This window comes from Pseudophryne corroboree, chromosome 4, assembly GCF_028390025.1.
Source record: "Pseudophryne corroboree isolate aPseCor3 chromosome 4, aPseCor3.hap2, whole genome shotgun sequence".
NCBI lineage: Eukaryota > Metazoa > Chordata > Amphibia > Anura > Myobatrachidae > Pseudophryne > Pseudophryne corroboree.
The window spans coordinates 868918051-868945026 of record NC_086447.1 but is presented as its reverse complement, the minus strand read 5'-3'; the positions used below and the strand labels follow the sequence as shown (position 1 = coordinate 868945026).

The 26976-nt window shown below is 47.6% G+C and overlaps 1 protein-coding gene across 6 annotated transcripts in view; it reads right to left on the bottom strand.

The window, feature by feature from the left end:
• Positions 1-409: 409 nt before the first annotated feature.
• Positions 410-26976, bottom strand: part of CUL9 (cullin 9) — a 234465-nt gene continuing 207898 nt past the window's right edge. For all 6 annotated transcript variants that reach the window (XM_063918754.1, XM_063918752.1, XM_063918753.1 and 3 more), the window contains exons 36-41: positions 25341-25415; positions 24797-24907; positions 10616-10733; positions 10191-10324; positions 2381-2472; positions 410-1072 (exon numbers count right to left, since the gene is read on the bottom strand). In XM_063918754.1, coding sequence (XP_063774824.1) covers positions 871-1072; positions 2381-2472; positions 10191-10324; positions 10616-10733; positions 24797-24907; positions 25341-25415 — 732 coding nt within the window. In that variant the 3' untranslated portion in view covers positions 410-870. The remainder of the gene's footprint in view (positions 1073-2380; positions 2473-10190; positions 10325-10615; positions 10734-24796; positions 24908-25340; positions 25416-26976) is intronic.

Here is a 26976-nt window from a genome sequence, read left to right as displayed (position 1 = left end):
GTGTTCATGTAAGGTAAAGTGCTGCACTTCTCCTCATCAGAGTTGTGTCCGGTTACATTAACGATTGCACTGGGTTTTAAACATTAATAAATGTTACAGGTCTTTCCTAGTTAAATCCTTTTCTTCACGTGTACAGGAGCACCAACCCTGATGCACTTGGCTTGCGGGGGTAGCTCATATGTGTCGTTATCCGGGTCACTTCCTTGTGATTGTGTCTGTGTGTGTCTTGCTACTTAACTGCTGACTGGGGGTAGGCTATGCTGGAGAGGGAGCCTGATCATGCTGGGATACCAACATCCGCTATCTTGAACGTATACCCTATACTGATGTAGAGGCACAGGTTATTACTGTAGTAGTTGTACACAGAATAACCTTGAAATCTACAAGAAACAACACAAATCCATCCATGTAACAGCTTAGCTGAACCTTTAATAAATGAGCGTGACAGATTTTCAGAGGAAGCTGCAGATACTCCCGACTGCACTGCCTTTTCACCACCTTTTACCCGCCAGAGGCGCTGACCTCAGATAATACATTATGCTGAGGTGTCACAATGAGACTGAAATAAACAGGATTAATTCTAATAAAAAATAACTCTTAATTATAAATATATATATAATTCCAGCTCAGTCACTGGGGTTAGGACTGTAATAGTCGATTGATGAATTATCAGTAATTATCTCCTGCTGTGCTGAGAGCCAAGCACACCACTTCCAAGGTAGCTGCGGTGGAGGCACAATGGGGGGGAAGGGAGAAGGGAAGCCGGATGGAAAGAAAGACGTTGGTTATAAAGAAGCACCCTGATGGACACACCCATTTGAAATGAAGACTTTGGACAAAACTTAGGAGAAATATTTTTCTGAGAAGGGATCACTCGTAGGCCTCCCCATCGAAATCTTCAAAGATGAAGGAGTCTGGCTCCAGATTCTCAGATCCATCATCTTCATCATACGAGAAATCATCATCTAGATCGTCGTCATATTCCTCCTGCCACTCGGGCACATAGTCGTCGTCTTCTTCGTCTTCCTGCTCACCCGCTGTATCTCCGGAATCAGAGGCCCCGTCCATAGTGCTGGAAAGAGGGAGTTTCAGGAAAAAAATGCTTTACCCAGCACAAGCACATCAACTAGTTAGGTAGTAATACGCCTGTATATACACATGTGAGTGTGTGTGAGTAAACAATGGTAATCACTATGCTACCATGCATTATTGCTATTGAGAAGATGTGTATTCCAGGACATCTTGCAGATACGGAGATGTACATAAGGTTATTGCAAATAACCTCTAACATAACTAACCAAGGGGTAAATGTATTACCCGTCATTATGGGGGAGAAGCGCGGTATCAGCGCACGTTATGAAGGCAGCGGTGTGTGCACAGTGACATGCGCCCCTGTCCTTATCGGCGCTTCTATCTAAAAGATAGCAGGATGATAAGGGCGGGCAATGTATGAACGGTCGGTATCTCTGACCGTTCCGACACCTGCAGTTGTCGATTTCGACAGCTGCAGGTGGCGATACCCATTCACCACAGCAGGGACAAAGCTGTCCTTGGGTGTGGCGGGTGCCCGTTCCGGAGTGCGCAGGGTATCTCGCGTGAGTAATGAGATCCCGCGCAGGCGTCGGGACAGGGAGACACAGCACTGAGCTGACGCGCTGTGTGTTCAGGGGACATCACCGAAGGAGGGAACTTTTTGCTCCCCCGCTTCGTCAGACAAGATGTTAGTACATCTTGCCGATGTCCCTTCCTGTTTCGCCTCGGTAATGAGGTGGAGCAGGAAGTGTTATAGCAGCACGAACTGTGCCGCTATAATACATTTACCCCCAAGAATCATATACACATACAGGAGTTTGTCTCCTCTATGCAGGAACGGAGGCTAAGGGCTGGTCTATATCCACAGTGATGGTATCAGGGTCAGATTAAGGTTTTTGTTGGCCCCAGGGCAACTAATTTTTGGGAGTCCCTACCAATTACATTGTCTGCAAAATATGCTGATGTTATTAAAAGAATAATGTGTAAATACCCCTAGCAGCACAAATGTGTTAAAAAAATCGGTAGTGCCCCAGTTCACATTATACCACACTGAGACCTTAATTCACATATGCCACAGTTCCCCTCACGCTGGTGGCATAGTAATTTGTGGAGACCCCTGGGTGACCGGCCCACCAGCTCTGCTGTTAATCCAGTACTAAATGTGGTGAACCACTGTGCCCCGCTAACTTACTAAGTACTAGAGTCCCCGAGTCTCATATTGGAAGGTTGAACTTTCCTTAAGAACAGCCCAAGCTCTCAGATGCCACTATATGTCATTTATACTCTCTCCCTAACACACAACAGACATCTAGAGGATGAACATGGCCTAAGAATCCAAGATGCTTACTCTTTGCCTCCAGGGGAAGCCGGTGTGTCTGGAACGTTGGACGCTTTCATCTGTCGGTCCTCTGGCTGAGACAGGAAACCTACACGAAAGTCCTGTATGAAAAAGATTGGATTAATGCCACAATAAATAATTATTTTTCAGCTTTATACTTCAGTCTGGAGTATTACTGGGGTAACGGTCTTAAGTCCCTCAATATACCGGGTCTCCATATGCAGTGTTGCACTACACACTCAAGCTGGGGTGCTGTAGAAATCTCAGAGCAGCGTGTAGTAGAATACATCCATGAAAAAGGATACCATCTCGTATAGGGGCCGAGATGCGAGCAAAGTAAATACACTGCTCAAAAAAATAAAGGGAACACTAAAATAACACATCCTAGATCTGAATTAATGAAATATTCTTTTTAAATACTTTGTTCTTTACATAGTTGAATGTGCTGACAACAAAATCACACAAAAATTATTAATGGAAATCTAATTTATTAACCCATGGAGGTCTGAATTTGGAGTCACCCTCAAAATTAAAGTGGAAAAAATAAGAATTTACTTACCGATAATTCTATTTCTCGGAGTCCGTAGTGGATGCTGGGGTTCCTGAAAGGACCATGGGGAATAGCGGCTCCGCAGGAGACAGGGCACAAAAAGTAAAGCTTTATGATCAGGTGGTGTGTACTGGCTCCTCCCCCTATGACCCTCCTCCAAGCCTCAGTTAGGATACTGTGCCCGGACGAGCGTACACAATAAGGAAGGATTTTGAATCCCGGGTAAGACTCATACCAGCCACACCAATCATACTGTACAACCTGTGATCTGAACCCAGTTAACAGTATGAGAACAGAGGAGCCTCTGAAAGATGGCTCACTACAACAATAACCCGATTTAGTTAACAATAACTATGTACAAGTATTGCAGATAATCCGCACTTGGGATGGGCGCCCAGCATCCACTACGGACTCCGAGAAATAGAATTATCGGTAAGTAAATTCTTATTTTCTCTATCGTCCTAGTGGATGCTGGGGTTCCTGAAAGGACCATGGGGATTATACCAAAGCTCCCAAACGGGCGGGAGAGTGCGGATGACTCTGCAGCACCGAATGAGAGAGCTCCAGGTCCTCCTTAGCCAGGGTATCAAATTTGTAGGATTTTACAAACGTGTTCTCCCCCGACCACGTAGCCGCTCGGCAAAGTTGTAAAGCCGAGACCCCTCGGGCAGCCGCCCAAGATGAGCCCACCTTCCTTGTGGAATGGGCATTTACATATTTTTGGCTGTGGCAAGCCTGCCACAGAATGTGCAAGCTGAATTGTACTACAAATCCAACGAGCAATAGTCTGCTTAGAAGCAGGGGCACCCAGCTTGTTGGGTGCATACAGGATAAAACAGCAAGTCAGATTTCCTGACTCCAGCCGACCTGGAAAACTATATTTTCAGGGCCCTGACAACATCCAGCAACTTGGAGTCCTCCAAGTCCCTAGTAGCCGCAGGTACCACAATAAGCTGGTTCAGGTGAAACGCTGACACCACCTTAGAGATAAACTGGGGACGAGTCCGCAGCTTTGCTCTGTCCGAATGGACAATCAGATATGGCTTTGTGAGACAAAGCCGCCAATTTTGACACTCGCCTGGCCGAGGCCAGGACCAACCGCATGTTCACTTTTCATGTGAGATATATCAAATCCACAGATTTGAGTGGTTTAAACCAATGTGATTCTTGGAATCCCCAAAACTACGTTGAGATCCCCCAGTGCCACTGGAGACATCAAAAGGGGTTGTATATGCAGTACTCCCTTGACAAACTTCTGGACTTCAGGAACTGAAGCCAATTCTTTCTGGAAGAAAATCGACAGGCCGAAATTTGAACCTTAATGGACCCCAATTTGAGGCCCATAGACACTCCTGTTTGCAGGAAATATAGGAATTAACCTAGTTGAAATTCTTCCGTGGAGCCTTCCTGGCCTCACACCATGGAACATATTTTCACCTAAACTGTGATAATGTTGTGCGGTCACCTCCTTCCTGGCTCTGACCAGGGTAGGGATGACCTCTTCCGGAATGCCTTTTTCCCTTAGGATCCGGCGTTCACCCGCCCCTGCGTCAACGCAGCTGCGGTAAGTCTTGGAACAGACATGATTCTTGCTGAATCAAGACCCTTCTTATCTCTTGAAGTTCCGGTTACCAAGTCTTTCTTGGCCAAACCGGAGCCACGAGTATAATTCTTACTCCTCTCCTTCCTATAATTCTCAATACCCTGGGTATGAGAGGCAGAGGAGGGAACACATACCCGACTGGTACACCCACGGTGTTACCAGAGCGACCCAGCTATTGCCTGAGGGTCTCTTGACCTGGCGCTTCAGGTGGGACGCCATCTTATGACCACCTTTGGTCTTTCCCAACGGTTTACAATCATGTGGAAACTTCCAGATGAAGTTCCCACTTTTCCGAGTGGAATTCATTCCTGCTGAGGAAATTCAGTTTTCCACTCCCGGAATGAACACTGCTGACAGTGTTATCACATGATTTTTCGCTCAGCGAAAAGTTCTTGCTGTCATTGCCCTCCTGCTTCTTGTGCCGCCCCGTCTGTTTACGTGGGCGACTGCCATGATGATGTCCGACCAGATCAGCACCGACTGACTTTGAAGCAGAGGTCTTCCTAGGCTCAGAGCATTGTAAATTGCTCTTAGCTCCAGTATATTCATGTGGAGAAAAATCTCCAGACTTGACCACACTCCTTGGAAATTTCTTCCCTGTGTGACTGCTTCCCAGCCTCTCAGGCTGGCATCCGTGGTCACCAGAACACAGTCCTGAATGCTGAATGTGCTGTCCTCTAGAAGATGAGCACTCTGCAGCCCCCACATAAGAGACACCCTTGTCCTTGGAGACAGGATTATCTGCTGATGTATCTGAAGATGCGATCCGGACCATTCGTTTGCGTGAGATCTGCCGAATGGAATTGCTTCGTAAGAAGCCACCATTTTTCCCAAGACTCCTGTGCATTGATGCACTGATACTTGGCCTGGTTTTAGGAGGTTTCAGACTAGTTCGGATAGCTCCTTGGCTTTCTCCTCCAGGAGAAACACCTTTTTCTGGACTATGCCCAGAATCATTCCTAGGAACAGCAGACGTATCGTCGGAAAAACGCTGCGATTTTTGGAATATTAGAATCCACTCGTGCTGTCGTAGAACTACTTTAGATAGTGCTATTCCGACCTCCAACTGTTCTCTGGACCTTTCCCTTTTCAGGATATCGTCCAAGTAAGGGATAATTAAGATGCCCTTTTCTTTGAAGAGAATCATCTTTTCGGCCATTACCTTGGTAAAGGCCCGGGGTGCCGTGGATAATTCAACGGCAGCGTCAGAAACTGATATTGACAGTTCTGTACCACGAACCATAGGTACCCTTGTTGAGAAGGGCAAATTTGGACATGGAGGTAATCCTTGATGTCCAGGGACACCATATAGTCCCCTTTTTTCCGGTTCGCTATCACTGTTCTGAGTGACTCCATCTTGATTTGAACCTTTGTATGTAAGTGTTCAAAGATTTCAGATTTAGAATATGTCTCACCAAGCCGTCTGGCTTCAGTAACACAATATAGTGTGGAAGACTAATACCCTTTTCCTTGATTGTAGAAGGGGTACTTTGATTATCACCTGCTGGAAATACAGCTTGTGAATTTTTTCCAATACTGCCTCCCTGTCGGAGGGAGCCTTTGGTAAAGCAGACTTCAGGAACCTGCGAGGAAAAGATGTCTCGAATCTCCAAACTGTACCCCTGGGATAATACTTTGTACGATCTAGGGGTCAACTTGCGAGTGATCCCACTGCACGCTGAGACTCTTGAGACGACCCCCCACCTCACCTGAGTCAGCTTGCACGGCCCCAGCGTCCTGCTGAGGACTTGGCAGACTCGGTGGAGGGCTTCTGTTCCTGGAAAGGGGCTGCCTTCTGCAGTCTACTTCCCTTTCCTCTATGTCTGGGCAGATATGACTGGCCTTTTGCCCGCATGCCCTTATGGGAACGGAAGGATTGAGGCTGAAAAGACAGTGTCTCTTTCTGCTGAGATGTGACTTGGGGTAAAAAGGTTGGATTTCCCAGCTGTTGCCGTGGCCCCCAGGTCCGATGGACCGACCCCAAGTACCTCCTCTCCTTTATACGACCATACTTTCATGTGCCGTATGGGATCTGCATCACCTGACCACTGTCGTGTCCATAACATCTTCTGGCAGATATGGACAACGCACTTATTTTGATGCCAGAGTGCAAATATCCCTCTGTGCATCTCATATATATATATATATATATATATATATATATATATATATATAGACTGCATCCTATTAAATGCTCTATATCACTAAAATATTTTCAGTCAGGGAATCCGACCAAGCCAACCCAGCACTGCATTTCCAGGCTGAGGCGATCGCTGGTCGCAGTATAACCACCGTATGTGTGTATATACTTTTTAGGATATTACTCCAGCTTCATATCAGCTGGCTCCTTGAGGGCGGCCGTATCTGAAGACGGTAACGCCACATGATAAGCGTGTGAGCGCCTTATCCACCCTAAGGGGTGTTTCCCAACTCGCCCTAACTTCTGGCGGGAAAAGGTATAACGCCAATATTTGCTATCGGGGTAAACCCACGCCTCATCACACACTTCATTTTATTTTATCTGATTTAGGAAAAACTACGGTAGTTTTTTCACTCCCACATAATACCCATCTTTGTGGTACTTGTAGTATCAGAAATATGTAACACCTCCTTCATTGCCCTTAACGTGTGGCCCTAATGAGGAATACGTTTGTTTATTCACCATCGACACTGGATTCAGTGTCCGTGTCAGTGTCGACCGACTAAGGTAAACGGGCGTTTTAAACCCCTGACTGTGTTCTTGAGACGTCTGGACCGGTACTAATTGTTTGTCGGCCGTCTCATGTCGTCAACCGACCTTGCAGCGTGTTGACATTATCACGTAATTCCCTAAATAAGCCATCCATTCCGGTGTCGACTCCCTAGAGAGTGACATCACCATTACAGGCAATTTGCTCCGCCTCCTCACCAACATCGTCCTCATACATGTCGACACACACGTACCGACACACCAGCACACACACAGGGAATGCTCTGATAGAGGACAGGACCCACTAGCCCTTTGGAGAGACAGAGGGAGAGTTTGCCAGCACACACCAAAAACGCTATAATTATATAGGGACAACCTTATATAAGTGTTTTCCCTTATAGCATCTTTCTATATATTTCTAACGCCAAATTAGTGCCCCCCCTCTCTGTTTTAACCCTGTTTCTGTAGTGCAGTGCAGGGGAGAGCCTGGGAGCCTTCCCTCCAGCCTTTCTGTGAGGGAAAATGGCGCTGTGTGCTGAGGAGATAGGCCCCGCCCCTTTTTCGGCGGGCTCGTCTCCCGCTCTTCAACGGATTCTGGCAGGGGTTAAATATCTCCATATAGCCCCCGGAGGCTATATGTGAGGTATTTTTTGCCAAATAACAGGTTTCCATTGCTGCCCAGGGCGCCCCCCCCCAGCGCCCTGCACCCTCAGTGACTGCCGTGTGAAGTGTGCTGAGAGCAATGGCGCACAGCTGCAGTGCTGTGCGCTACCTTAAGAAGACTGAGGAGTCTTCTGCCGCCGATTCTGGACCTTCTTCTCTTTTCAGCATCTGCAAGGGGGCCGGCGGCGAGGCTCCGGTGACTCATCCAGGCTGTACCTGTGATCGTCCCTCTGGAGCTAATGTCCAGTAGCCAAAGAAGCCAATCCATCCTGCACGCAGGTGAGTTCACTTCTTCTCCCCTAAGTCCCTCGATGCAGTGATCCTGTTGCCAGCAGGACTCACTGTAAAATAAAAAACCTAAGCTAAACTTTTCTAAGCAGCTCTTTAGGAGAGCCACCTAGATTGCACCCTTCTCGGCCGGGCACAAAAACCTAACTGAGGCTTGGAGGAGGGTCATAGGGGGAGGAGCCAGTACACACCACCTGATCATAAAGCTTTACTTTTTGTGCCCTGTCTCCTGCGGAGCCGCTATTCCCCATGGTCCTTTCAGGAACCCCAGCATCCACTAGGACGATAGAGAAACACACTACAGGCTGATCCAACTTTGATGTAATGTCCTTATAACAAGTCAAAATGAGGCTCAGTAGTGTGTGTGGCCTCCACGTGCCTGTATGACCTCCCTACAACGCCTGGGCATGCTCCTGATGAGGTGGCGGATGGTCTCCTGAGGGATCTCCTCCCAGACCTGGACTAAAGCATCCGCCAACTCCTGGACAGTCTGTGGTGCAACGTGGCGTTGGTGGATGGAGCGAGACATGATGTCCCAGATGTGCTCAATTGGATTCAGGTCTGGGGAACGGGCGGGCCAGTCCATAGCATCAATGCCTTCGTCTTGCAGGAACTGCTGACGCACTCCAGCCACATGAGGTCTAGCATTGTCTTGCATTAGGAGGAACCCAGGGCCAACCGCACCAGTATATGGTCTCACAAGGGGTCTGAGGATCTCATCTCGGTACCTAATGGCAGTCAGGCTACCTCTGGCGAGCACATGGAGGGCTGTGCGGACCCCCAAAGAAATGCCACCCCACACCATTACTGACCCACTGCCAAACCGGTCATGATGGAGGATGTTGCAGGCAGCAGAACGTTCTCCTTGGCGTCTCCAGACTCTGTCACATGTGCTCAGTGAGAACCTGCTATCATCTGTGAAGAGCACAGGGCGCCAGTGGCGAATTTGCCAATCTTGGTGTTTTCTGGCAAATGCCAAACGTCCTGCACGGTGTTGGGCTGTAAGCACAACCCCCACCTGTGGACGTCGGACCCTCATACCACCCTCATGGAGTCTGTTTCTGATCGTTTGAGTAGACACATGCACATTTGTGGCTTGCTGGAGGTCATTTTGCAGTGCTCCTCCTGTTCCTCCTTGCACAAAGGTGGAGGTAGCGGTCCTGCTGCTGGGTTGTTGCCCTCCTACGGCCTCCTCCACGTCTCCTGATGTACTGGCCTGTCTCCTGGTAGCGCCCTCCATGCTCTGGACACTACGCTGACAGACACAGCAAACCTTCTTGCCACAGCTCGCATTGATGTGCCATCCTGGATGAGCTGCACTACCTGAGCCACTTGTGTGGGTTGTAGACTCCGTTTCATGCTACCACTAGAGTGAAAGCACCGCCAGCTTTCAAAAGTGACCAAAACATCAGCCAGAAAGCATAGGAGCTGAGAAGTGGTCTGTGGTCACCACCTGCAGAACAACTCCTTTATTGGGGGTGTCTTGCTAATTGCCTATAATTCCCACCTGTTGTCTATTCCATTTGCACAACAGCATATGAAATTGATTGTCAATCAGTGTTGCTTCCTAAGTGGACAGTTTGATTTCACAGAAGTGTGACTGACTTGGAGTTACATTGTGTTGTTTAAGTGTTCCCTTTATTTTTTTGAGCAGTGTATAAGCAAGTAACAGTGCACCTAGGTAGAACCATGTGCCACTGCAGATGGGGCAGGTGTAGCATGTGCAGAGGCTGCAGTGTAAAAATAAAGCTGTCAGCATTTGTGGGCTACACGTTAAAGCAGACCGTATTTACCCTGCGTGCAAAATAAATAAATAAAAGGACTGTAGAATTGCAACGTGGTTTGTTCCAGGTGCAAAGTGTGCATTTAAAATGTGTTCAATCCACTATATATTACTCTGAAGAGAATATCTATTTGTGTCCCTATAGTAGAGTATAATAAAATACTTGCCTATCTCTCCCAAGACATAATTGTTCTAGTACACTACTAAATGCTACTAAATAGAGCCCTAAGTGGTAACTCTCACCTGGGTTGAGTGTTGCAGAATGCCATTCAGTCTCTCTTGCACTCTCCTGACCAGTTCCAAACCCCTGTTGTACTTGTCGGAACTCAGCAGACGCACGGATGAGGCGAGGTCCTCGCTTTGGAGTAAGCTGTACTCTGCGGGAGAGGAATGAGACTCTGGTGTTACCTTACATTCAGTACCGTTCTTTGCTTCATCAAAACTAATCACCCAAAATATTCACATCATCCTTCTTATACGCAAGTCTTATTGATCAGTGTCTCAACACACTGCTGCCCACCCTTGCTACTATTGTCTATAAAGAGAACACATTTAGAAAAAGCAGAGGAACAATAGTTACGTAACACCGATAACCTTGGAAGCAGCTACAATGAAGTCTAGACACAGTATTAATAACATTGGTTCCTAGGGGCACACAGCACTCTCACCTAGCAGAATCTGCAGTGCATTGACCTGAAACTCTAGGTTTTCTGTTTGAGACTCCAGAACATCAAGCCGCTCAGAGTCCTGATTGTAGTAACTGTAGACGCAGGAGTAGCCTAGAACCTGTAACAGACAGCAGTCATGTGTGTGCGTTACTCAGGAATATAATGATATTACAATATGTAACAGCACTGACACGCAGGCTCCTCCTGGGCAGGATAATAGTAAAGCATTATAGACAGATGTACACTAGAATCTGTAACATACACACACGGCACTGATACACAGGAAGATCCAGAACATTATAACACAAAGGATGTATAAATGAGATTTCTCTTTCATCTTATAGGAAGTACTGGTGATATGAGGCAGAGAGACTGCTCTAAAACTATGGCACATTAGAATGACTCTGGTCCTCCATTCTCTACACCCCATAACTCTATTTTCTCCTCTTGCTCTCTCCTCTCTTCCTTCCTTCTTTTAACACAATTTTCATTTTTTCTCCCCTTTTTCTCTAACTTCCCTCTATTCCAGTGATTCCCAAACGTGGTTCTCAAGGACCGCTAAAGGTTCACGTTTTACAGGTCACCTGTTGATTTCAAAATGTGACAGTTGGTGATACACAGTGCACCTGCCGGGTGACCTGGAAAACATGAACCACTGCTCTATTCCATTACCTCCTCCCTTTCTCTCGCTTACCTTTTCCTCCTTTTACTGTCGTTCCTCCTCTTACTCTCTCAGCAACTTCCCTCTTCTCTTAGGGGGAGATTTTGAAAAGCTTGGCGAGAGATAAAGTACCGAACTTAAGCTCATGACTCATTTTTCATATACAGCCTCTAGAGATGACAATTACAAGCCAATTGGTCGCTATTTTATCTCTCTCCAAGCTTTGATAGGTCTCCTTTTTACTCTCAAATCCCCCCTTTTCTGCTGTCGCTCCACCCTACACACAAACACTTTTACTATCTTTACCTTTCTATTTCATCTCCGCCCCCCCCCCCCCCTTTCCAGTTTATTTTATAGCTCACACCTCTCATTTCCTCTCCCCCCCCAGAAAAACACCCAATGGTATGTCAAGGGCCAGTAATACGGCTGCAATAAATACAGATTGCTGTCATATCTTAGTAACATGTTTTCCTTTTACTACTGGTAAAGTTGACATGTATTATTTTGTTTTCGTTTCATTAAATGGTCACTACAAGTGATTTCTGAGTACAAGAAATGTAATCATATTGGACTGAATTATGTCATACATAAGTATTATCAGTCGTTAGATGGAGGAACCTTTGCTTTAGACTAATGCGCTTTTTTGTTACATACTGTATATTTAAATAAAGGATTTTCATGTTCAGTTTAACTTACACACAATTAGTGCCAGGGTAATTTAATAACTTCTGTGATCACATTACAAGCTCATTAAATATAATAAGATTTTACTCACCGGTAAATCTATTTCTCGTAGTCCGTAGTGGATGCTGGGAACTCCGTAAGGACCATGGGGAATAGACGGGCTCCGCAGGAGACTGGGCACTCTAAAAGAAAGATCAGGTACTATCTGGTGTGCACTGGCTCCTCCCACTATGACCCTCCTCCAGACCTCAGTTAGGATACTGTGCCCGGAAGAGCTGACACAATAAGGAAGGATTTTGAATCCCGGGTAAGACTCATACCAGCCACACCAATCACACCGTATAACTCGTGATACTATACCCAGTTAACAGTATGAAATATAACTGAGCCTTTCAACAGATGGCTCAACAATAACCCTTTAGTTAGGCAATAACTATATACAAGTATTGCAGACAATCCGCACTTGGGATGGGCGCCCAGCATCCACTACGGACTACGAGAAATAGATTTACCGGTGAGTAAAATCTTATTTTCTCTGACGTCCTAGTGGATGCTGGGAACTCCGTAAGGACCATGGGGATTATACCAAAGCTCCCAAACGGGCGGGAGAGTGCGGATGACTCTGCAGCACCGAATGAGAGAACTCCAGGTCCTCCTCAGCCAGGGTATCAAATTTGTAGAATTTAGCAAACGTGTTTGCCCCTGACCAAGTTGCAGCTCGGCAAATTGTAAAGCCGCCCAAGATGAGCCCACCTTCCTCGTGGAATGGGCTTTCACTGATTTAGGATGCGGCAATCCAGCCGCAGAATGCGCCAGCTGAATTGTGCTACAAATCCAGCGAGCAATAGTCTGCTTAGAAGCAGGAGCACCTATTTTGTTGGGTGCATACAGGATAAAAAGCGAGTCAGTTTTTCTGACTCCAGCCGTCCTGGAAACATAAATTTTCAAGGCCCTGACTACGTCCAGTAACTTGGAATCCTCCAAGTCCCTAGTAGCCGCAGGCACTACAATAGGTTGGTTCAAGTGAAACGCTGATACCACCTTAGGGAGAAACTGGGGACGAGTCCTCAATTCTGCCCTATCCATATGGAAAATCAGATAAGGGCTTTTACATGACAAAGCCGCCAATTCTGACACACGCCTGGCCGAAGCCAAGGCCAATAATATGACCACTTTCCACGTGAGATATTTCAGAGCCACAGTCTTAAGTGGCACAAACCAATGTGATTTTAGGAAACTCAACACCACGTTGAAATCCCAAGGTGCCACAGGAGGCACAAAAGGGGGCTGAATATGTAGCACTCCCTTTACAAATGTCTGAACTTCAGGCAGTGAAGCCAGTTCTTTCTGGAAGAAAATCGACAGAGCCGAAATCTGGACCTTAATGGAACCCAATTTTAGGCCCATAGTCACTCCCGACTGTAGGAAGTGCAGAAAACGACCCAGCTGAAATTCCTCTGTTGGGGCCTTCCTGGCCTCACACCACGCAACATATTTTCGCCAAATACGGTGATAATGGTTTGCGGTTACATCTTTCCTGGCTTTTATCAGCGTAGGAATGACTTCTTCCGGAATGCCCTTTTCTCTAACGTCCTAAGTGGATGCTGGGGACTCCGTAAGGACCATGGGGAATAGCGGCTCCGCAGGAGACTGGGCACATCTAAAGAAAGCTTTAGGACTATCTGGTGTGCACTGGCTCCTCCCCCTATGACCCTCCTCCAAGCCCCAGTTAGATCTCTGTGCCCGAACGAGAAGGGTGCACACTAGGGGCTCTCCTGAGCTTCTTCGTGAAAGTTTTAGTTTAGGTTTTTTATTTTCAGTGAGACCTGCTGGCAACAGGCTCACTGCATCGAGGGACTAAGGGGAGAAGAAGCGAACTCACCTGCGTGCAGAGTGGATTGGGCTTCTTAGGCTACTGGACATTAGCTCCAGAGGGACGATCACAGGCCCAGCCTGGATGGGTCCCGGAGCCGCGCCGCCGGCCCCCTTACAGAGCCAAAAGGCAGAAGAGGTCCGGAAAATCGGCGGCAGAAGACGTCCTGTCTTCAACAAGGTAGCGCACTGCAGCTGTGCGCCATTGCTCTCAGCACACTTCACACTCCGGTCACTGAGGGTGCAGGGCGCTGGGGGGGGCGCCCTGAGACGCAATAAAAAACACCTTGGATGGCAAAAAATGCATCACATATAGCTCCTGGGCTATATGGATGCATTTAACCCCTGCCAGAATACATAGAAAAACGGGAGATAAGGCCGCCGATAAGGGGGCGGAGCCTATCTCCTCAGCACACTGGCGCCATTTTCCCTCACAGCTCCGTTGGAGGGAAGCTCCCTGGCTCTCCCCTGCAGTCACTACACTACAGAAAGGGTTAAAAAAGAGAGGGGGGGCACTAATTACGCGCAGTATTAAACATACAGCAGCTATAAAGGGAAAAACACTTATATAAGGTTATCCCTGTATATATATATAGCGCTCTGGTGTGTGCTGGCAAACTCTCCCTCTGTCTCCCCAAAGGGCTAGTGGGGTCCTGTCCTCTATCAGAGCATTCCCTGTGTGTGTGCTGTATGTCGGTACGTTTGTGTCGACATGTATGAGGAGAAAAATGATGTGGAGACGGAGCAGATTGCCTGTAATAGTGATGTCACCCCCTAGGGGGTCGACACCTGTGTGGATGAACTGTTGGAAGGAATACGTGACAGTGTCAGCTCTGTATAAAAGACAGTGGTTGACATGAGACAGCAGGCTACTCAGCTTGTGCCTGTCCAGACGTCTCATAGGCCGTCAGGGGCTCTAAAGCGCCCGTTACCTCAGATGGCAGATATAGACGCCGACACGGATACTGACTCCAGTGTCGACGGTGAAGAGACAAATGTGACTTCCAGTAGGGCCACACGTTACATGATTGAGGCAATGAAAAATGTTTTACACATTTCTGATAATACGAGTACCACCAAAAAGGGGTATTATGTTCGGTGAGGAAAAACTACCTGTAGTTTTCCTGAATCTGAGAAATTAAATGAGGTGTGTGATGATGCGTGGTTTTCCCCCGATAACAACTGATAATTTCTAAAATGTTATTGGCATTATATCCTTTCCCGCCAGAGGTTAGGGTGCGTTGGGAAACACCCCCTAGGGTGGATAAAGCGCTCACACGCTTGTAAGGGCTCTACCCTCTCCTGAGATGGCCGCCCTTAAGGATCCTGCTGATAGAAAGCAGGAGGGTATCCTAAAATGTATTTACACACATACTGGTGTTATACTGCGACCAGCAATCGCCTCAGCCTGGATGTGCAGTGCTGGCTTGGCGTGGTCGGATTCCCTGACTGAAAATATTGATACCCTAGATAGGGACAGTATATTTTTGCCTATAGAGCATTTAAAAGATGCATTTCTATATATGCGTGATGCACAGCGGAATATTTGCCGGCTGGCATCAAGTTTAAGTGCGTTGTCCATTTCTACCAGTAGAGGGTTATGGACACGTCAGTGGTCAGGTGATGCGTATTCCAAACGGCATTTGGAAGTATTGCCTTATTAAGGGGAGGAGTTATTTGGGGTCGGTCTTTCAGACCTGGTGGCCACGGCAACAGCTGGGAAATCCACGTTTGTACCCCAGGTCGCCTCTCAACATGAGAAGACGCCGTATTATCAGGCGCAGTCTTTTCGTGGACAAGCGGGCAAAAGGTTCCTCATTTCTGCCCCGTGACAGAGGGAGAGGAAAAAGGCTGCAGAAATCAGCCAGTTCCCAGGAACAGAAACCCTCTCCCGCCTCTGCCAAGCCCTCAGTATGACGCTGGGGCTTTACAAGCAGAATCAGGCACGGTGGGGGGCCCGTCTCAATGAATTTCAGCGCGCAGTGGACTCACTCGCAAGTAGACCCCTGGATCCTTCAGGTGATATCTCAGGGGTACAAATTAGAATTCGAGACGTCTCCCCCTCGCCATTTCCTAAAGTCGGCTTTACCGATGTCTCCTTCTGACAGGGAGACAGTTTTGGAAGCCATTCACAAGCTGTATTCCCAGCAGGTGATAATCAAGGTACCCCTCCTGCAACAGGGTATGGGGTATTATTCCACACTGTTGTGGTACCGAAGCCGGACGGCTCGGTGAGACCGATTCTAAATCTAAAATCTTTGAACACTTACATACAGAGGTTCAAATTCAAGATTGAGTCACTCAGAGCAGTGATTGCGAACCTGGAAGAAGGGGACTACATGATGTCTCGGGACATCAAGGATGCTTACCTTCATGTCAAAATTTTACCCTTCTCACCAAGGGTACCTCAGGTTTATGGTACAGAACTGTCACTATCAGTTCAGACGCTGCCGTATGGATGGTCCACGGCACCCCGGGTCTTTACCAAGGTAATGACCGAAATGATGATATTCCTTCGAAGGAAGGGAATTTTAGTTATCCCTTACTTGGACGATTCCCTGATAAGGGTAAGATCCAGGGAACAGTTGGAGGTCGGTGTAGTACTATCTCAGGTAGTGTTGCGGCAGCACGATTGGATTCTCAATATTTCAAAATCGCAGCTGGTTCCGACGACTTGTCTTCTGTTCCTAGGGATGATCCTGGACACAGAACAGAAAAAGGTGTTTCTCCCGGAGGAGAAAGCCAGGGAGTTATCCGAGCTAGTCAGGAACCTCCTAAAACCGAGCCAAGTCTCAGTACACAAGGGTTCTGGGTAAAATGGTGGCTTCCTACGAAGCAATCCCATTCGGCAGATTCCACGCAAGAACTTTCCAGTGGGACCTGCTGGACAAATGGTCCGGGTCGCATCTTCAGATGCATCAGCGGATAACCCTGTCACCAAGGACAAGGGTGTCCCTCCTGTGGTGGTTGCAGAGTGCTCATCTTCTAGAGGGCCGCAGATTCGGCATTCAGGACTGGGTCCTGATGACCACGGATGCCAGCCTGCGAGGCTGGGGAGCAGTCACACAGGGAAGGAATATCCAGGGCTTATGGTCAAGCCTGGAGACATCACTTCACATAAATATCCTGAAGCTAAGGGCCATTTACAATGCTCTAAGCTTAGCAAGACCTCTGCTTCAAGGTCAGCCGGTGTTGATCCAGTTGGACAACATCACGGCAGTCACCCACGTAAACAGACAGGGTGGCACAAGAAGCAGGAGGGCAATGGCAGAAGCTGCAAGGATTCTTCGCTGGGCGGAAAATCATGTGATAGCACTGTCAGCAGTATTCATTCCGGGAGTGGACAACTGGGAAGCAGACTTCCTCAGCACGACCTCCACCCGGGAGAGTGGAGACTTCACCCAGAAGTCTTCCACATGATTAAAAAACTCGACAGGTATTGCGCCAGGTCAAGGGACCCTCAGGCAATAGCTGTAGACGCTCTGGTAACACCGTGGGTGTACCAGTCAGTGTATGTGTTCCCTCCTCTGCCTCTCATACCCAAGCTACTGAGATTGATAAGATGGAGAGGAGTAAGCACTATATTCGTGGCTCCGGATTGGCCAAGAAGGACTTGGTAACCGGAACTTCAAGAGATGCTCACGGAGGATCCGTGGCCTCTACCTCTAAGAAGGGACCTGCTCCAGCAAGGACCCTGTCTGTTCCAAGACTTACCGCGGCTGCGTTTGACGGCATGGCGGTTGAACGCCGGATCCTGAAGGAAAAAAGGCATTCCGGATGAAGTCATCCCTATCCTGATCAAAGCCAGGAAGGATGTAACCGCAAAACATTATCACCGCATTTGGCGAAAATATGTTGCGTGGTGCGAGGCCAGTAAGGCCCGACGGAGGAAATTCAACTGGGTCGATTCCTACATTTCCTGCAAACAGGAGTGTATATGGGCCTGAAATTGGGGTCCATTAAGGTTAAAATTTCGGCCCTGTCAATTTTCTTCCAAAAAGAACTAGCTTCAGTCCCTGAAGTTCAGACGTTTGTAAAAGGGTTACTGCATATACAGCCTCCTTTTGTGCCTTCAGTGGCACTTTGGGATCTCAATGTAGTTTTTGGGTTCCAAAAGTCACATTGGTTTGAACCACTTAAATCTGTGGAGTTAAAATATCTCACATGGAAAGTGGTCATGCTGTTGGCCCTGGCCTGGGCCAGGCGCGTGTCAGAATTGGCGGTTTTACCCTGTAAAAGCCCTTATCTGATTTTCCATTCGGACAGGGCGGAATTGAGGACTCGTCCTCCGTTTCTCCCTAAGGTGGTTTCAGCGTTTCACCTGAACCAACCTATTGTGGTGCCTGTGGCTACTAGGGACTTGGAGGACTCCAAGTTGCTAGACGTTGTCAGGGCCCTGAAAATATATGTTTCCAGGACGGCTGGAGTCAGGAAAACTGACTCGCTGTTTATCCTGTATGCACCCAACAAGCTGGGTGCTCCTGCTTCTAAGCAGACTATTGCTCGTTGGATTTGTAGTACAATTCAGCTTGCACATTCTGTGGCAGGGCCTGCCACAGCCAAAAATCTGTAAATGCCCACTCCACAAGGAAGGTGGGCTCATCTTGGGCGGCTGCCCGAGGGGTCTCGGCTTTACAACTTTGCCGAGCAGCTACTTGGTCAGGAGCAAATACGTTTGTAAAATTCTACAAAATTGATACCCTGGCTGAGGAGGACCTGGAGTTCTCTCATTTGGTGCTGCAGAGTCATCCGCACTCTCCCGCCCGTTTGGGAGCTTTGGTATAATCCCCATGGTCCTTACGGAGTCCCCAGCATCCACTTAGGACGTTAGAGAAAATAAGAATTTACTTACCGATAATTCTATTTCTCGTAGTCCGTAGTGGATGCTGGGCGCCCATCCCAAGTGCGGATTGTCTGCAATACTGGTACATAGTTATTGTTACCAAAAAATCGGGTTATTGCTATAGTGAGCCATCTTTTCTAGAGGCTCCTCTGTTATCATGCTGTTAACTGGGTTCAGATCACAAGTTGTACAGTGTGATTGGTGTGGCTGGTATGAGTCTTACCCGGGATTCAAAATCCTTCCTTATTGTGTACGCTCGTCCGGGCACAGTATCCTAACTGAGGCTTGGAGGAGGGTCATAGGGGGAGGAGCCAGTGCACACCAGATAGTCCTAAAGCTTTCTTTAGATGTGCCCAGTCTCCTGCGGAGCCGCTATTCCCCATGGTCCTTACGGAGTCCCCAGCATCCACTACGGACTACGAGAAATAGAATTATCGGTAAGTAAATTCTTATTTTCCTTTAGGATCCGGAATTCAACCGCCATGCCGTCAAACGCAGCCGCGGTAAGTCTTGGAACAGACAGGGCCCCTGCTGTAGCAGATCCTGTCTGAGCGGTAGAGGCCATGGGTCCTCTGATATCATTTCTTGAAGTTCTGGGTACCAAGCTCTTCTTGGCCAATCCGGAACCACGAGTATCGTTCTTACTCCTCGCCTTCTTATTATTCTCAGTACCTTTGGTATGAGAGGCAGAGGAGGGAACACATAAACCGACTGGTACACCCACGGTGTCACTAGAGCGTCCACAGCTATTGCCTGAGGGTCCCTTGACCTGGCGCAATATAACTTTATCTTTTTGTTGAGGCGGGACGCCATCATGTCCACCTGTGGCCTTTCCCAACGGTTTACCAACAGTTGGAAGACTTCTGGATGAAGTCCCCACTCTCCCGGGTGTAGGTCGTGTCTTCTGAGGAAGTCTGCTTCCCAGTTGTCCACTCCCGGAATGAACACTGCTGACAGTGCTAAGACGTGATTTTCCGCCCATTGGAGAATCCTTGTGGCTTCTGCCATCGCCATCCTGCTTCTTGTGCTGCCCTGTCGGTTTACATGGGCGACTGCCGTGATGTTGTCTGATTGGATCAGTATCGGCTGGTTTTGAAGCAGGGGCCTTGCCTGACTTTGGGCACTGTAAATGGCCCTCAGTTCCAGAATATTTATGCGTAGGGACGACTTCTGACTTGACCAAAGTCCTTGGAAATTTTTTCCCTGTGTGACTGCCCCCCAGCCTCGAAGGCTGGCATCCGTGGTCACCAGGACCCAGTCCTGTATGCCGAATCTGCGGCCCTCTAGAAGATGAGCACTCTGCAGCCACCACAGCAGAGACACCCTGGTCCTTGGAGACAGGGTTATCAGCCGATGCATCTGAAGATGCGATCCCGACCACTTGTCCAAGAGGTCCCACTGAAAGGTTCTTGCATGGAACCTGCCGAATGGGATTGCTTCGTATGAAGCTACCATTTTTCCCAGGACTCGTGTGCAGTGATGCACCGATACCTGTTTTGGTTTCAGGAGGTCTCTGACTAGAGATGACAGCTCCTTGGCTTTTTCCTGCGGGAGAAACACTTTTTTCTGTTCTGTGTCCAGAACCATCCCCAGGAACAGTAGGCGTGTGGAAGGAACCAGCTGTGACTTTGGAATGTTTAGAATCCATCCGTGCTGTTGTAGCACTTCCCGAGATAGTGCTACTCCGACCAACAACTGCTCCTTGGACCTCGCCTTTATAAGGAGATCGTCCAAGTACGGGATAATTAAAACTCCCTTTTTTTTGAAGGAGTTTCATCATTTCTGCCATTACCTTGGTAAACACCCTCGGTGCCGTGGACAGTCCAAACGGCAGTGTCTGGAATTGGTAATGGCAATCCTGTACCACAAATCTGAGGTACTCCTGGTGAGGATGGTAAATGGGGACATGCAGGTAAGCATCCTTGATGTCCAGGGATACCATGTAATCCCCCTCGTCCAGGCTTGCAATAACCGCCCTGAGCGATTCCATCTTGAACTTGAATTTTTTATGTATGTGTTCAAGGATTTCAAATTTAAAATGGGTCTCACCGAACCGTCCGGTTTCGGTACCACAAATAGTGTGGAATAGTAACCCCCTCCTTGTTGAAGTAGGGGCACCTTGACTATCACCTGCTGGGAATACAGCTTGTGAATTGCCTCTAGCACAGCCTCCCTACCTGAGGGAGTTGTCGGCAAGGCAGATTTGAGGAAACGGCGGGGGGGAGACGCCTTGAATTCCAGCTTGTACCCCTGAGATACTACTTGAAGGAACCAGGGATCCACCTGTGAGCGAGCCCACTGATCGCTGAAATTTTTTTTGAGGCGGCCCCCCACCGTACCTGGCTACGTCTGTGGAGCCCCCGCGTCATGCGGTGGACTCAGAGGAAGCGGGGGAAGAATTTTGATTCTGGGAACTGGCTGACTGGTGCAGCTTTTTCCCTCTTCCCTTGTCTCGGTGCAGAAAGGAAGCGCCTTTGACCCGCTTGCTTTTCTGAAGCCGAAAGGACTGTACCTGATAATACAGTGCTTTTCTTAGGCTGTGAGGAAACCTGAGGTAAATTTTTTTCTTCCCAGCTGTTGCTGTGGATACGAGGTCCCAGAGACCATCCCCAAACAATTCCTCACCCTTATAAGGCAGAATCTCTATGCGCCTTTTAAAATCAGAATCACCTGTCCAGTGTCGGGTCTCTAATACCCTCCTGACAGAATGGACATTACATTAATTCTGGATGCCAGCCGGCAAAATATCCCTCTGTGCATCCCTCATATATAAGACGACGTCTTTAATATGCTCTTATGTTAGCAAACTAGTATCCCTGTTTGACAGGGTCACAGACCACGCTGCAGCAGCCCTATCTGCAGGTCTCAGTCTAGTACCTGAGTGTGTAAATACAGACTTCAGGATAGCCTCCTGCTTTTTATCAACAGGTACCTTCAAAGTGGCCGTATCCTAAGACGGCAGTGCCACCTTTTTTGACAAACGTGTGAGCGCCTTATCCACCCTAGGGGATATCTCCCAGCGTAACTTATCCTCTGGTGGGAAAGGGTACGCCATCAATAACTTTTTAGAAATTACCAGTTTCTTATCGGGGGAACCCACGCTTTTTCACACACTGCATTCACTCATCTGATGGGGGAACAAAACACTACCTGCTTTTTCTCCCCAAACATCGTGTCGACATCTGTGTCTGCCATCTGAGGGAGCGGGTGTTTTTGAGCCCCTGATGGCCTTTGAGACGCCTGGGCAGGCGCGGGCTGAAAAGCTGGCTGTCCCATAGCTGTTACGTCATCCAGCCTTTTATGTAAGGAGTTGACACTGTCGGTTAATACCTTCCACCTATCCATCCACTCTGGTGTCGGCCCCACAGGGGGGCGACATCACATTTATCGGCATCTGCTCCGTCACCACATAAGCCTCCTCATCAAACATGTCGACACAGCCGTACCGACACACCGCACACACACAGGGAATGCTCTGACTGAGGACAGGACCCCACAAAGCCCTTTGGGGAGACAGAGAGAGAGTATGCCAGCACACACCAGAGCACTATATAATGTGGGGATTAACACTATAACTGAGTGAATTTTCCCCAATAGCTGCTTGTATATACAATATTGCGCCTAAATTTAGTGCCCCCCCTCTCTTTTTAACCCTTTGAGCCTGAAAACTACAGGGGAGAGCCTGGGGAGCTGTCTTCCAGCTGCACTGTGAAGAGCAAATGGCGCCAGTGTGCTGAGGGAGATAGCTCCGCCCCTTTTTCGCGGACTTTTCTCCCGCTTTTTTATGGATTCTGGCAGGGGTATTTATCACATATATAGCCTCTGGGGCTATATATTGTGATTATTTTGCCAGCCAAGGTGTTTATATTGCCCTCAGGGCGCCCCCCCCCAGCGCCCTGCACCCATCAGTGACCGGAGTGTGAGGTGTACATGAGGAGCAATGGCGCACAGCTGCAGTGCTGTGCGCTACCTTGGTGAAGACTGAAGTCTTCTGCCGCCGATTTTCCGGACCATCTACTTGCTTCTGGCTCTGTAAGGGGGACGGCGGCGTGGCTCCGGGAACGAACACCAAGGACGGGTCCTGCGGTCGATCCCTCTGGAGCTAATGGTGTCCAGTAGCCTAAGAAGCCCAAGCTAGCTGCAAGCAGGTAGGTTCGCTTCTTCTCCCCTTAGTCCCTCGATGCAGTGAGCCTGTTGCCAGCAGGTCTCACTGTAAAATAAAAAACCTAAAATATACTTTCTTTCTAGGAGCTCAAGAGAGCCCCTAGTGTGCATCCAGCTCGGCTGGGCATAGAAATCTAACTGAGGTCTGGAGGAGGGTCATAGTGGGAGGAGCCAGTGCACACCAGATAGTACCTAATCTTTCTTTTAGAGTGCCCAGTCTTCTGCGGAGCCCGTCTATTCCCCATGGTCCTTACGGAGTTCCCAGCATCCACTAGGACGTCAGAGAAATAGGGATTGCACAAATATTTGTTCAATGCCAAAAAGGGGACAGCGATGAGGTTACGCTCCGCCCACATCCATACAACTGCAGAACTGTGTCACTACAAAACTGTGATGAGACAAAATAACCCCCTGATATAACTGAACAGGGCAATTCCCCCTATAGAGAACAATTCAGGGAGAGCTGGTCCATATCTATAAAATGGGACAATATGAACTTCCCATAGCCATGGAAACGAACGGCCTCAGATCCATCCCTAAACACACTGACTCAAAGTCTGTATCTGGGGATGGGATGCGGTTAAGATGCAGACTGTCGGGATTCCGGCAGTCAGAATACAGACGCCGGAATCCCGACACGCGTCAGAATGCAGACGTCGGAATCCCGACAGGTTCAGGAGACCGACACTGGAATCCCGACAGACCGCATCCAGACCACAAGAATAGCGGGCGGGTTAGGGCCAGGAGGGGGGAAAGGGGTTAGGTTTAGGCACTAAGGCTGAAGGTTGGGGTTAGGCTGTGGGGAAGGAGGGGTTACGTTTAGGTACCGCCGGGGGGGAGGTTACGGGTGGGCACTAAGGTTGAAGGTTAGGGTTTGGGTTTGGCTGTGGGGAAGGAGAGGTTAGGTTTAGGTACCGCCGGGGAAGAGGTTACGTATAGGCACTAAGAGGGAAGGTTAGGGTTTGGCTGTGGGGAAGGAGAGTATAGGTTTAGGCATCACCAGGGGGGAGGTTACGGTTAGGCACTAAGAGGGAAGGTTAGGGTTAGGCTGTGGGGAAGGAGAGGTTAGGTTTAGGTACCACCGGGGGGGAGGTTACGGTTAGGCATTAAGAGGGAATGTTAAGGTTAGGCTGTGGGGAAGGAGAGGTTCGGTTTAGTTACCGCCGGGGGGGAGGTTACGGTTAGGCACTAAGAGGGAAGGTTAGGGTTAGGCTGTGGGGAAGGAGAGGTTAGGTTTAGGTATCGCCGGGGGGAGGTTACGATTAGGTACTAAGGGGAAAGGTTAGGGGATAGCAGACAGGAGGGAACATACCTCACCCTTATCGGATTTCATATATCAAGATGCCGGCGTCAATATTGTGGCCGCCGGCACCCCGTCTGGTGGTCATTCATACTGAACCCTTGCGGAGGAAAGGCATTCCCCTAGTGCAAGCTCTGTAACAGTGGAGTCAGACATCGCAGGTCTAAGGAGAAATGAAGGACATGGGCTTCATGCTATTGCGCAGTTACGTCTCCGTCACTGTGAGCATGTAGATGGGTGGGAACAAATTGTGGAAAACAATGAAGATCAAACAGCAAAAGCTAAAAAAATGGAAACTACCGTCAGAAGCCAGATCACATGACACATCAAGCAGAAAGACACACCTGCTGGACTGGTGCTTCTCATGACACACTAGCAGTGCATGTTTTCCGTATCTCCTTTCTGAAACACAGGTGTATTACTTACTGACACATTATAAAAGATCCACAGGTGGTTGTAATCATTGTGATTCTCTGTGGAAAGCATGCACTGGTATTGTGTCCAGGGGACCGGATCTATGTAGCACTGTGCTAGACTATTCCTCTGGCCCCTCTCTGCAGTGAAAGTATTGTGCTCCAGCAGGGGGAAGAATTCATTGATGTCTGTGAGAAGATAGAAGTAGTGTGGGGAATAATGTAAGGGGAGCGGTGTTCTTACCTTACGGCTCATCTCTAGAACCTTGCAGGCGCTGATGACAAAGGTTAGCGAACGAAGCGGTGGTTCTTCATTGAGGACGCACAATCGATTTTTCAGTGAGATTGCAAAATCCTTTAAAAAAATAAAATGTTGCGTGACTGGGAGGACTTAATGCTTTGGCTTATTTAGGGATAGTATAAGTCATGGGTCTTTAACCTGCGGCCCTCCAGCTGCTGTAGAACTACACATCCCAGCAAGCCCTGCCTCAGTTATAGCATGCCTTAATAGCAAAACTGTGGCAGGGCATGCTGGGATGTGTAGTTCCACAGCAGCTGGAGGGCCACAGGTTAAAGACCCATGGTCTAAGGGGTGATTGCTACCAATACCCTAAACTTGATGTGGGACAGTGTGTTCTCACCAAGAGAATCAAGGCTGAACACAGATGAAGGTAACCGTACCATCATTTCCTAAACAATGATAGAACATGTCTCCTATAAATGATTCTAGCTCTGACCCATAAACAGCAGACAATTCCCACCCAGCTATGGCCCCACCTTGGACATACCTTTGCCTGATGCTGGAACGTGCACTTCTCATTATAGTCCTGGAACCTCTTCTCCTGACGAGCAGCTTTGCTGACCTGTCCCAAGACATAGACCAGATCATGTATAAAGCAGATTAATTAACCATGGTCACAATGAGACACAAAGGTAAAGTGAAGACTCGCTGGAAAATTCAGTTGCAACACGTCAAGACATAAGTCAATAAATTGATGTGTCCTCAATAAAGAAACAGGTTTTATTATATATATATATATATATATATATATATATATATATATATATATATATATATATATATATATCTATCTATCTATCTATCTATCTATATCTATATCAGAATCAGCTTTATTGGCCAGGTGTACTCACGTACACTAGGAATTTTTTGCGGTACAATGCATCGCCAAACAGCAACATGAAGGGGGAATACATAGCATTCCCCCTTCATGTTGCACTGTGCCGCAAAAAAATCCTAGTGTGCGTGAGTACACCTGGCCAGTGAAGCGGATTCTGATTTACAGATGTGTCCTCATACATCTTGACTCAATACGCCACTCAGTTGGAGATGCCTGGTGTGAGTGAGCTGAGAGGTCCTGTGCAACTCTCTTATCGCCAAGCGTCTTTCTTTCGCCAAAAATGCATCTTATTTGCATCGCTATGTGAATAGGACGCACAAATATAAGCAGCATACCTATAATATATCTAGGTATATATATATATATATATATATATATATATATATAAATCCTTTGTGTGGGCGGCACTCAGAGACTTGCAACCAATATTTAAAGTGCAGAAAAAAGACCCCAGCGGGCCAATTTATTGGTAACGTTTCGGGGTGTTGTTCCCCTTCCTCAGTCTGAGGAAGGGGAACAACACCCCGAAACGTTACCAATAAATTGGACCGCTGGGGTCTTTTTTTTGCACTTTAAATATTGGTTGCAAGTCTCTGAGTGCCGCCCACACAAAGGATTTATACACAGACGCTGATCTGCAGGGAGGGCACCGGAGCAAGGTGAATGTAAGTCAGGAGTGCCAGGGACCCTAGACATATGGATATATATATCTATATATATATCTATATACAGGTTGAGTATCCCATATCCAAATATTCCGAAATACGGAATATTCCGAAATACGGACTTTTTTGAGTGAGAGTGAGATAGTGAAACCTTTGTTTTCTGATGGCTCAATGTACACAAACCTTGTTTAATACACAAAGTTATTAAAAATATTGTATTAAATGACCTTCAGGCTGTGTGTATAAGGTGTATATGAAACATAAATGAATTGTGTGAATGTACACACACTTTGTTTAATGCACAAAGTTATAAAAAATATTGGCTAAAATTACCTTCAGGCTGCGTGTATAAGGTGTATATGAAACGTAAATGCATTCTGTGCATAGATTTAGGTCCCATCACCATGATATCTCATTATGGTATGCAATTATTCCAAAATACGGAAAAATCCCATATCCAAAATACCCCTGGTCCCGAGCATTTTGGATAAGGGAGACTCAACCTGTATGTATATATATATATATATATATATATATATATATATATATATATATATATATATATATACACACATACATACACATACACACATATAATCACATTAATCAGCAGTCTTCTT